The sequence below is a fragment of the Cryptomeria japonica genome, chromosome 1 (assembly GCF_030272615.1).
Source record: "Cryptomeria japonica chromosome 1, Sugi_1.0, whole genome shotgun sequence".
In the NCBI taxonomy this organism is placed as follows: Eukaryota; Viridiplantae; Streptophyta; class Pinopsida; order Cupressales; family Cupressaceae; genus Cryptomeria; species Cryptomeria japonica.
In genome coordinates this window covers 311,838,385-311,850,745 of record NC_081405.1, presented here as the reverse complement: position 1 = coordinate 311,850,745, position 12,361 = coordinate 311,838,385, and the positions used below count along the sequence as shown (strand labels likewise).

At 35.2% G+C, this 12,361-nt stretch overlaps 1 protein-coding gene across 1 annotated transcript; it reads right to left on the bottom strand.

The window, feature by feature from the left end:
• Nucleotides 1-8,122: 8,122 nt before the first annotated feature.
• LOC131049729 (CASP-like protein 4C1) lies at nt 8,123-10,761 on the bottom strand. The gene is made up of 3 exons (XM_057983793.2): nt 10,270-10,761; nt 9,736-9,871; nt 8,123-8,580 (listed from the first exon to the last, which is right to left on the bottom strand). Exons 1-3 carry the CDS (start codon nt 10,566-10,568, stop codon nt 8,332-8,334), a joined length of 684 nt encoding a protein of 227 aa, XP_057839776.2. The 5' UTR covers nt 10,569-10,761; the 3' UTR covers nt 8,123-8,331.
• Between the last annotated feature and the right edge of the window lie 1,600 nt (nt 10,762-12,361).

Sequence of the window (12,361 nt, the reverse complement as noted above, 5' to 3'; positions counted from 1 at the left end):
AGATGTGCAACATAGAAGATATGTGGAGAAAATCTCTCACTACAACTGCAAAGAAATCTCAACATCACTTATAACAATTAGACACTGATAACAAGCAAAGCATGTTGACATGAATGACAACACATAAACAGCTCATTCTTATCAACCTTGCGACAATCTCCCCTTTTTTAATTGATGCCAACACACCAACGACAACAACTCTCATAGCAAAATCCAAGAAACCAGTTCTTTTCGCTTTCTCTCCCAAATTGCCAAGTTAATTATCTTCTCATTCTCTACCCCTTTGTCATCGAGGACAAAGGCTCAGATACAAAAACTATCAACTCATTTTGTTCAACTCTTCAAAAACATACAACTGCACCTAGCTCCCCCTAAGAGGTAGCATCAAATCATTAGTCCGGAATAATAGTATTCGTGAAGTTCACTAGACTAATGCATCTTTATATGCATTTAGCTCCGAAAAGGAGGGATAATAACCCCCAATTTCTCACAAAGATATTCAAAAGTATCTTTAGCAAGAGATTTAGTAGAAATATTAGCAGTTTGTTCCTTTGTAGGTGCATAATCAAGATTCACTTCATTCTCCAAATCTTTCTCCCTCAAGAAGTACTAAATTGAAATATGTTTGTTCTTGAATGCAATATCAAATTCTCAGAAATGTTTATTGTACTAGTATTGTCACAAAAGATAGAAATAGGTTCATCAAGCAATATTCCACTATCCTTCAAAGTTTGTTTCATCCATAATACTTGGGTGTAGCAAGTAGCAGTAACAATATACTTATCTCCAACAATAGATAGAGATATTAAATCTTGTTTCTTACTTGACCAAGCAACCAACCAGGGTCCAAGGAAAAATGCACCCCCACTAGTATTTTTCCTGTCATCCATTCAGTTAGCCCAATCTGCATCTGTATAGGCAATCAAAGTGAAATTAGATCCTTTAGGGTACCATAGAACATAGTCTTCTATTCCTTTCAAGTATCTAGAAATTCTTTTCACGGCAACAACATGTGTCTCTTTGGGATCTTGTTGAAATCTAGCCAAAAGACAAACAACATGCATGATATCCGATCTAGTAGTAGTCAGATACAATAAAACTCCAATCATTGATCTATATATGCTCTGATTAGTCTCCCATGATTCAACATCTTTGCTCAACTTACAACCAATAGTCATAGGAGTACATACAAGTTGAGCATTTTTCATTCCAAACTTCTTCAACATTTCCTTAACATACTTAGAATGTTAAATAAGTATACCATCATCCTTCTAATTGACTTGTAAACCAAGAAAAAAATCCATCTCCCCAATCATAGACATTTCAAACTCTTCTTGCATCTCATCAAAACAATTCTTGCACGTACCATCATTTCGTCCAAAGATTATATCATCCGCATAAACAACTACAATCAAGATGCCATTTGCTACAACCTTAAAATAGAGATTACTGTCAGCAATACCTTTTTGAAACCCTTGCTTTAGAAAATACCTATCAAGCCTTGCATACCAAGTTCTTGGAGCTTGCTTCAGTCCATACAATGCTTTCTTCAATTTACAGACCATATCCAGAGTGTCTGATAGATTGAATCCTTCCAATTATTCTATATATACTTCCTCTTTCAATTCTCCATTCAGGAATGCAAACTTCACATCCATTTGATAGATCTTGAAATCCTTGTGTGTTGCAAAATCCAGACACATTCTGCTAGCTTCCATTCTTGTGACATGAGCATAAGTTTCCTCAAAATATATTCCTTCTACCTGTAAGTAGCCTTTACATACAATTCTTGCCTTGTTTCTCACTATGTGACCATCCTCATCCAATTTGTTTTGAAATGCCCATTTAGTTCCTATCACATTCTTGTCAACCGGTCTTGGGACAAGTTCCCAGTTTGATTCTTCTTAATTTTTTCCAATTCTTCTTGCATAGCTTTTATCCAATGCTGATCACTACAAACATCCTTCACTATTTTTTATTTTGTTTCTGAAATTAAGCATAAGTTCACTTGTTCTTCAGCAACTTTACTTCTTGTGAAAATGTCTTTTTTCTTGTCTCCAATAATTTGTTTCTCTTAATGACTTCTGCACATATCTCAAAGTCTTAGGAGCAATTTCTGGAGCATTTTCCTTATCATCAGGTACCTCTATTTCTTCAGCCTTTTTGTTCTTCTAGTTTTCTAGTAGATTCGGCAGATTCATATCCCATTTCCACAACTGTATTCTTTGAAGTGTCTTCATCAACTTTCAAATTAATGCTTTCAACAATTCTTCTAATTCTTTTGTTATAACACCTATAAGCTTTGCTTTTAGTAGAGTAGCCAAGAAAAATACCTTCATCGGCTCTTGTATCAAACTTTTCCAAATTTTCTTCATCTCTCCTAATATAGCATTTACTTTCAAATACTCTAAAATATTTCACAGATGGCTAGTCCTTCCATACCAAAGTTCATAAGATGTCTTCACATGATTCCTTCTAATTTGTACTCTATAAAGAGTGTGTACTACAATGTGTATTACTTCTTTCCAATAGATTTCCAGTAAACTTGATTCATTCATCATTGTTCTAGAAGCTTCTTGAATTATTCTATTAATCCTTTCAACTACACCATTCTATTGTGGTGTCCTAGGAGTAAACAAGTATTTTCTTATCCCATGATTCTCACAAAAGGTATTGAATTCATCAGAAGTAAACTCTCCACCTCTATCAAACCTCAAACATTTTATTCTTCTATCTACCTCATTTTCAACCATGACCTTGAATTTCTTAAAATTTTCTAATATTTTAGACTTTTCTCTTAAAAAAGTAACCCAAGTCATTCTAGAGTAATCATCAATTAAGAGCATGAAATACATGTCACCTTGTTGACTTCTAGTTCTGGTCGGTACACAAAGATCAATGTGCATTAACTCCAATAGTCTAGTAGAATTTTGTTCCTTAACTTTGAAATATCTCCTTGTTTGCTTTCCAACTTGACATTTTTGCAAATATCATTAGTGGGCTTTGTGATCTTCGACAAATCTCTCACAACTTGAATTGGACTAATCCTCACTAGATTATCAAAATTAATGTGACACATCCTCTGATGCCATTGCCAAATCTTAGAAATTTGTGCCATCAAGCAATATCCGCCAGTAGTCTTCAACTGATATACATTTCCATCTATCCTCTTTCCTATTGCAATCAAGGTTTCAGACCTTTTTTTGATCTCACACCCATCATCCTGAAAAACAAGATTATATCCATTTCCACACATTTGACCAACACTTAAAAGGTTATATTCAAGGCTTTAACATAGAAAACAGTGTTAGTATTATGTATGCCATCAAAGTTGATTGAACCAACTCCAACTATCTTAGTTGTTTGACCATCTTCAAATCTATCAACTCCTCTATCAAATTTTTCAAGATTTACAAATTTACTCTTGTCACCAGTCATATGATTTGAACATCCACTATCAATAATCCATTCATCTTTAACTCTTCTAGCAAGAAAAACATATACAATGGTACCTTTTGTTTTAGCAGCATCTTTGAAAGCTTTTTCTTTCACAATTATATCAGGGTTAGTAGTACAAGATTCTTCCTTTACAACCAAGAACAAGCATTCATTGCCTTCTTCATCATCAGAAATATTTGCATCTACTTTAACATAATAAACCTTCTTAATGAATCTGTTTATTTGCAATTATATCAAGGCATCTATAAGCATAATAACCTATCTTTCCAAATCTGAAACATTTAAAGGGAAATTTACCTTTATACTTTCTAGTTCCTTTCTTCATCCTTCTCACAAAGTTCTCCTGAATATCATCAAAGTTCTCTTCATCAAATTCCTCATCTTTCGTTGATCTAGTAGCCTTAAATTGTGTCTCTATTCTTGCATTAGAAGTACCAAATTCTCTCATCTCAAGAAGTAAAGAGTCATACAAGTATTCTCTAGTGTACTTATTTTGATTATGTAATTATTCTATTGTTGAAACTTTAGAGCTATAGGGTTTAGTAGTAAGATTTTTTAGTAGCTTTTTTCACAACTTCATCTTCCACTAGTAAGTTACCTCCAAGACCTTTGATCTCATTTACAACATCATCTATCTTCTACAAGTAGCTAGTTATATCATCTCCTTCATCCATCCACATGCATTCGTATTTAGTTTTAGCATTCTACAACTTGGCTTCTTTAATAGTATCAACTCCTTCATAAGTTGCTTATAATTTATCCCAAACTTCATAAGCAGATTCCAAAGATACAACCTTTTTTAATTCAATCTTAGAAAGAGCACTAAAGATAGAAAACTTTGCATTTCCATTGTCTTCAAAATCATTGATCTCATCCAAAGTGATCACCCTAGTCTGCAGTTTAATATACTTCTTTGTAATAGATTTTCATACTTCATAGCCAAGAGAAATCATGTAACCTTGCATCTTCACTTTCTAGAAAGCATAGTTAGACCCATCAAACATGGGGATTGTCAATTTGTGCGCCATCAGAATCTCCTCAAGCAATTAAGCTCTTCTCCAAGGAACCAAAGCTCTAATACCAATTGTTAAATATTCTAACGCACAAAACAATTGGGAGGGAGGTGGTGATTTAGTTGTATAAAATCTTAATTCTATTTCTTAAATCAGTTTTGCAATAACTTAACACATAATCCACATAAAGATATGAGCATGCAAACACCAAAGCACACCATACACAATGAGATACCAGATTTTACGTGGAAAACCCTGTTAGGGGAAAAACCGCATAGAAGCTATTCTCAATATATGAACACTTGTTAGGGTGACAGCAATTAAGGTGACTTTTACAAAGAAAAGCTCACTACCAAAGGGTTCATTGCTCGAGAGAAAGAAAAAAAGGCTCACTGTCAAAGGGCTCATTACTAGAATGAAGAAGAATAAAAGAGAAATAATCCACCACTGTTGCACTTCTACAACCACAAGATCTATAGATACCTTTGGCTCACTACTTTTGGTAGCTAGCACATGAAAGCTCACACTACTCAACACTTTTCACCAACTCAACATCAATCATCAAACAGTTAGGAAGATAGATCATTTTTCACACACACCACCCACATCATCCTCAACAAATTATCTCTACCCTTATTTATATCATCCTCACATATGCGCAGTCTCCCAAGGTCAGCTAAGCAACTTAACTGAACGTAGTTCAAATTAAGTCAACACTAAACATTCCCGCTGTAGAAAAGAATGTAAAGTGGACCACAACACATCTTAACTAGGAACAAAATAATAATCAAACACGTTATACAATAATCCATAATCGGAGCAACAATGTGAAGTGTAAACACTTGAGGTCGACCAAACCTAGAGTAAACACCATCGAACTTGAAAATCATGCTTTTGAAGTCCAAGAACACGTGCCAATTGAATAGAATGAATCTAGGGACATTATCAACTTAACTCTAAAACCGCAACGTCATAAACCATATGTAACACGGAGAAATGTGGAGCATGCATTTCATACGAAAACACTATCAAACATATTGGTAAACACATCTTCCTCATCACAACAATCTAGAGCACCAAATCTAGAATATATCATTTCTAAACATAGCTTAACAACATATCCAAACTGCATGAATAGATGTGCAACATAGAAGATATGCAAAGCAAATCTCACAACTCAACTGCATAGAAAGTTCAACATCACTTATACCAATTAGTCACTAATGACAACCAAAGCATGTTGACATCAATGTGTCCAACACATAAAAAGCTCATTCTAATCAACCTTGCAACAGTTAGTGTAACTTTTATGTAACTTCAAGCCAAGGTGGTAATAATAAATATGAATGTTATCATCAAAATCTTCAACAAACTCTAGTTGAGGCCAATACCGAGTACAAGCTAGGGCATATAATAGGTAGGACATATAGAAAAACTTGTTCCACTGAAGCCCAATGATCATATCATGTATTCGATCACTAATCAAGCTAGCCCAATCAAGATAATAAGTTCCAGCATACATTACTTGGACGAAGAAAAACATCCACTCCTCTAGGTTGAATGTGTCTTCATTTCCTTTGAGCCTATCCAACAATACAATCATTTCCGTAATTTCTCCCTTTAAGAATGACTTGTGAATTATTTGGGGCAGCTTGGATTGTCGTTTCCTCGACAATGTGAACCACTCTTTAGCGATTATGTTCCTATACACTCCTTTCTTAATGCTGAGACAAAACAAAGTCCCAATGAGCATACTTTGCTCTATTCGAAGCCAGAATAAATTTTGGATGGTAGCAGGGTTGAAGATTACCAAGACCCTATTATCCTGAGTTTTGATTTCTTCAGTATTTGGTTCGTACTTTTGAATGTACTCTAGTACCAAATCTACACATTGAATAACTAAAAGGAACGTTGTCACCTGGATAACCTATTGTCCACTATTTTTTTGGTAATTGGGTGACAATTTGGGTCATTTACTCTCTACCAGAACTCATCTAGATTCACATAACCCAGCTTAGTATCGCCTACCTCTAACATATGCACTCCAAACCATTGAGGTGATTATATCCCAAAAATTTATACTTCATGATTCATGTTTATTTCTACCCGGTTAAACCCACCACAATCCAAATTCCAAACCCTAATACCTCCCATTTTCTTGCAATCCTCAAATGGAAGTGAAATTAAGCTCAAATTATGTTTGCTCTATTGAGTAGTTTACCCCTTTGTGATGATGACCTTAGCACAGAAAATCTTATGCCTCGACTTCTCTCTCTCTCTGTTTCTGACATGGCGAATCATAAATAATGATCTTTGGAACATAAAAGGAAAGAAATTAAAACCAAGCATTCAATACTGGTATTTGCCACTTTACAATGCCATCAATGATCGACTTTCCTCCTACTTGCGTCACTTAATCACCTTTCAAAAACTGCCAATTACTTTGTCAGGTTTCACTTCATGCTTTAGAACTCACTTTGGATGACTATGTGCAAGTCTCCTACCAATAATCCTCTTCATGCCTTAGAAAAGAATGGTTCGTAATAAGGTGTTGTAGGATGCCTCCAATTCTTGAACTTGCTTTCAAACACACAATGTTTCGTAAGAAACTTCCATAACTCCCATTGGGTTCCAAAGTACTTCTTGAATTGAATCTTTATAACATTGCACCCAATCCTTTGTATTGCAGTACCATCTTCAATGTTGAATCCTAACAATCGTTTGAGAACCACTGTCAAAGTCCAATGCTCCATTTTGAACTTGGACTTAAACACTAGATAAAGACTTTCGAAACAAAAAAAACTAAGGTTCAACCTTTCGAAACAAAAAAAAACTAAGGTTCAACCTTACACATCAAAACTCGACAAGGGAAATATGTTGAAAACTTAACATTAAGTGAAGTGTCAAAGATCAACCCAAGAAGTGGAACTTTTGAATAAGGCCAACAAGATACAAAAGACACAAAGAAATGAAAGCTTGACTAGTTCAAAATGGACTGTCGAACTTTGACAAGCATTTTGGAGCTCAACTAAAACACCGACAACTTCGAAGTATGACTCACATAACTTGTAAAATGGTATAGAACAAGTTAAGTTTTGAATTGGGGACCAAGACTTGAGCAACACTATTCAATTGCAAGAAGCAAGATGTCATTTTGTATCGCCACACAAATGACAAAAATGAACAAAATTGAAAACAATACTCATTTCCATATAAAAAATTGCAAAGAGTTTTTTTTCCAACCTACATGTGTATTAAAAACAATTGTTCAACAAAATCTAACAAAATTGAAAAACTCGAACGAGATCTTTCATTACTACAAGATGTATGACTATGTTGATCACCTTATCATAATGCAAATCAAAAAGCGAAGATTACAAGATTCATTAAACCAAAATTACAAAAGACACAATTTCAACCTCTCTTATTTATTACACCTATAAAAAATTTAAACCTTCATACATTAAAAAATGTACCATACCATAAATTCAACCAATTAAATTACAACTAATAAAATAAATTCTTAAACAAAGCTTTAATCTCACAAAATTGCTGAAAGCTTGATAATAAAATTGAAAAAAAAGCTCCAAACTGCTTCCAAGTTGGAGGCAAAATGATGAGTACCAACCAATACAACACACAACTGCCAATAACCAATAAGCGGGGCCCGCAAAAAGCTGGTGTTGCATTAAAATACTTTCCAGATAAGAATACAAATAAATAAGGAATAGGTAGCCCGTAGCCCCCCGTAGCGCATATTCTCCCGGAAATTGCATTTGTTTTGGTTGTAAAGGTACACGTGACTTGACAAGCTTTGTGCCCCGCCAGGTGCCAGTTGTACGACATGGGCGTGCCGGTGTCAAGTGTTAAATGTAAAGCGAGAGTTGGTAATAATAAAGGAGGTGACTCCGAAACCAGACAGCAAACACGCGCACGCCACGAATACGAAAGCTGCAAACCCTAGAGAAATTGCAATGTCTGATTGCACACAAAACACATTCACATCGTTACACGTGTGATCCATCGCTATCCATTTCTGCCCCCTCCTCATGTTCTGTGCTAATGTCGTCCCAGCTGAGCTCGCTGACATCAGCATGTACGCAAATGCCTGTAAGTATTCCACCAACAAATTCAAATTATTGATTCACCTTTTCATGCTACGAAGACCGAATAAAATCAGCCAGCTAAAGAGTATGGCATTAATATCAAACACAAGATAAAAGGCTCCCAAAAAGTTTTATGAGGTTCCTAAATAATTTTATATCAAATTTTTTATTGTAAAACTTGATAATAATTTGAAATTTTGACGGACATCACCTATTTAAATAAATTCTCTTATGCAAATGTCACCGTAAGATGTACATTCCTTAATGTAAAATATAACAAGTTATACACAAGTTTGTGATAAAGAACTTGTTTTCTGCTATTTATAAGGCAAGGATTGTGATAATAGAGCAGCAAACAGAGTCTTGCTTACTATACCTGTAATCCTTTAGTGTAAAATCTTGCTCCTAGTGAGTCAACATTCCCGAATCTTTCATTTTGATCTTTCACGATTTTTATTGGTTTTCTTCTTTTTGGCCAGATAATACTTTCCTCCAGTAAAATCATCTTCTACCCAAATCATACACAAGTTTGATTTGGGTATAAATTGTAAAATATAACAAGTTATACACAAGTTTGTGATAAAGAACTGCAACAGAAGTAACTTGTTTTCTGCTATTTATAAGGCAAGGATTGTGATAATAGAGCAGCAAACAGAGTCTTGCTTACTATACCTGTAATCCTTTAGTGTAAAATCTTGCTCCTAGTGAGTCAACATTCCCGAATCTTTCATTTTGATCTTTCACGATTTTTATTGGTTTTCTTCTTTTTGGCCAGATAATACTTTCCTCCAGTAAAATCATCTTCTACCCAAATCATTTTGACACAGGTAACTAGTTCCCTTTCCTTTCAGTCATTTGACAATTGGGTAAAGTTTATGACAGAACCTATAGCTTCACTTGTTTTGACTGTAAATCTAATAACAATCAAAGAATCATGCATAATACTCATTTTACCTTTACTTCAGCAATCTACACAATTTCCATTTTTTAATGATTTTACTGCTAAAATCCATTCCATTCATTTTAGATCATTCTAATCCCTAACAAAACGTTTGATTCCTTTTGATTTTGCCTATGCTAAAATCTAAAAACAGAAATAGACAGATCCAAAGAGTGGGGGCCATATGCTGCAGAAACTACAAAAACTGAAAGCTTACCTGGTCATGGCCAAAATCAAACCAAACTTGGATCATCTCAGGCAACAAAGTGTTGACCCTCAAAAGCTCCCACATGACCAAACCCATTTGGGCTAACGAGTATATACAAATGATAGCGTTTGCAGCAAACACATATCTACAAAAACTCATCACCAGTTAGAAAATTAGAGTATTAAAAAGCAGGGTAAAACAGATTTGAACATGTCTTCAATAGTAAACACAGTAAACCCTAAAAATCAAATAGTGATCATATTTTCAACAAACCCAAAAAAATTGTGGGCAATGAGAAGAACAGGGAAACAAGCTAAAACCAATGAGAAGAACTTGGAAACAAGCTAAAACCAGATGGAACAAAGAAAAAGAACACAAGATGAAAGTGATGAGAAAGTAAACCCTAATCACATTTTAAACAAACCAAAACAAATTGTGGGCAATGAGAAGAACAGGAAAACAAGCTAAAACCAGATGAAACATGGAAAAAGAACCCAAAATGAAAGCAAAGAGAAAGCAAGCTGAACGGATAAATAAACCTACCTAAAGGCGTCATAATCATACCAATTTGCCTTGTTTGAAGTGGGTAAAGTCCCTGAAGTGTTGTTGCTAGGAGAGGGCGTATGGGTATTCATAGCCATGAAAATGGAAGCTGCAAGAGAGAAGCAGAGTGAGAGGAGGCGGAGGAGGAGGATGAGCTTATTGAACCTTCTGACCTTCTGTATTGAGGCAGTTGAATAATAGTGCACAGTTCCTCCCCGGGCAGGGCTGGGGCTGGGCCGCTCTCCGTTGTGCAGCCTCAGAACCGCCCCGGGCAGCTCAGGGGACTGCATACCGTACATTTTCTGGAGGGTGGGCGCTGGGCTCTGTTCTGTGGGCTATGGAGAAAATGGGCTGCGGGCACGAGCACGGGCAGGGGCGCTTCCGCCTCTCATGGCTGAAGAAAAAGCAAAAGGGAGGTATTTTTTATACATGCCTGAAGATCAATGGCTGTGCAATACATGGAATTTGATTTATCCACCAATTACCCTGCCCTTTTTGACCTCTGATACCAGCTGAAATTGTGTTTTTTTGCTTTTTACCTCCTTTGCACAGCTGTCTGTTTTGGGATGACAAGTACAGTGCAGCGCCGCCTGCGTCAGCACTCGGTCATCCTTACTCCTCAACCTTAAATTTGTTTTTAATTCAATTTAGGGGAGGATCTCTCAAGCTGGGGTTATTCTCGATAGCGCCTCTTCAAAATTCTAAATTTGCATAACATAATTGTGTTTTGAAGATTTTTGCTATTGATCTGCTTAATTTTAATAATTTCATTTTTATTTAATTATTGAGAAATAAATTTATAGAAAGTAAAATGTTAAAATTATCTAATATATAATAGATCAAATCTATGTGGGAGGAAGATTTGGTTAGATTGGATGTTGGAGACAAATAGTCACAAGGTAGAGTTCTAGTTTGATTGACTGAAAGCATCTGTTGCAAACAAGTGGTCACAGGTCCATTATCACCATCACAATCATGTTAAAAAAAATAGGGGCTCAGTCCATTCCTATAGACTAAAAAAAGATAAAACTTACAAAAATTTTAAGATTGTTAATAATATATTTAAAAACTATCAATATATTAATAATTGAGGAATTATATATATATATATATATATATATATATATATATATATATAACTGAGGAATGAATTTTTAGGTAAAAGAATGTTCAAATTATCTAATATAACATACCACTACTTTTATCCTTGATCAACTGGTCCATGGAACATGTCTCTAATCTGTTCTTACTAATGGACTAAGGGTGTCATAAAATGACAACATGAACCTACCCACAATGAGATAATACCCTGTTAGGAGTAAATAAAATATTACAATGGAGAATGCACATGTATTTAGGCACACTACCTAGAGCTCACTGCTCAAACAAGAAGGGCTACAACCCTTAGGGAAGGCTCACTGACATAATAACATTCGAATTACATACAGATGATCATGAATTGACAAAATAGCATCTCCTCATGCTTGGTTACACTTTTGGTTAAGCTCAAAACACAAACTCTGCACTTTCGCACTTCTTCGCACTTTTGTCAAATGATTAAAACACTATTCACTCGTCTAGATACCTCACATAATTATTGCAACATTTATTTATACATAACATCAACCTTGGATGAATATCATCAAGGTCGGCTCACCACACATATTACAAATTACAAAATATAACCACACACACTACAACAATGCATGCGGACCAAAACAATGTCTGCTAAGACATAGTCTGGACCTAAAAAGTCACCTTGAAAATGAAACACACCTAATAATATGCCTCAATCATCCACAAAATTCCACAATCATCATGTTGGCCAAGAACATGAAGAACACCATCGGGCTAAGAAAATTATCCATAACGTGCTCACCAATGAATGTAGACCATCAATATGCATAGAACACAATCTAGAAACATCCACAAGCAACGTGAATCGTACCACAACAACCGCATCAACTCGGATTACTAGAATCATCATCTCTCTATTGGAGCTTAAGAACATTAACACAACTGACTATCAAACTGAAAGATTCACTTACAGACCTCCAAATCATGAACCACTTGAACTAAGGACACACATTAA

What these genes read in the sequence shown, in the direction of transcription:
- LOC131049729 (XM_057983793.2), bottom strand. Translation starts at nt 10,568, where the DNA reads ATGTACGGTATGCAGTCCCCTGAGCTGCCCGGGGCGGTTCTGAGGCTG. An exon ending in TATGATTATGACGCCTTTAG is followed by an intron (nt 9,872 to 10,269) that starts GTAGGTTTATTT and finishes GAGTTTTTGTAG; the next exon opens with ATATGTGTTTGCTGCAAACG. An exon ending in TTGATTTTGGCCATGACCAG is followed by an intron (nt 8,581 to 9,735) that starts GTAAGCTTTCAG and finishes GAATACTTACAG; the next exon opens with GCATTTGCGTACATGCTGAT.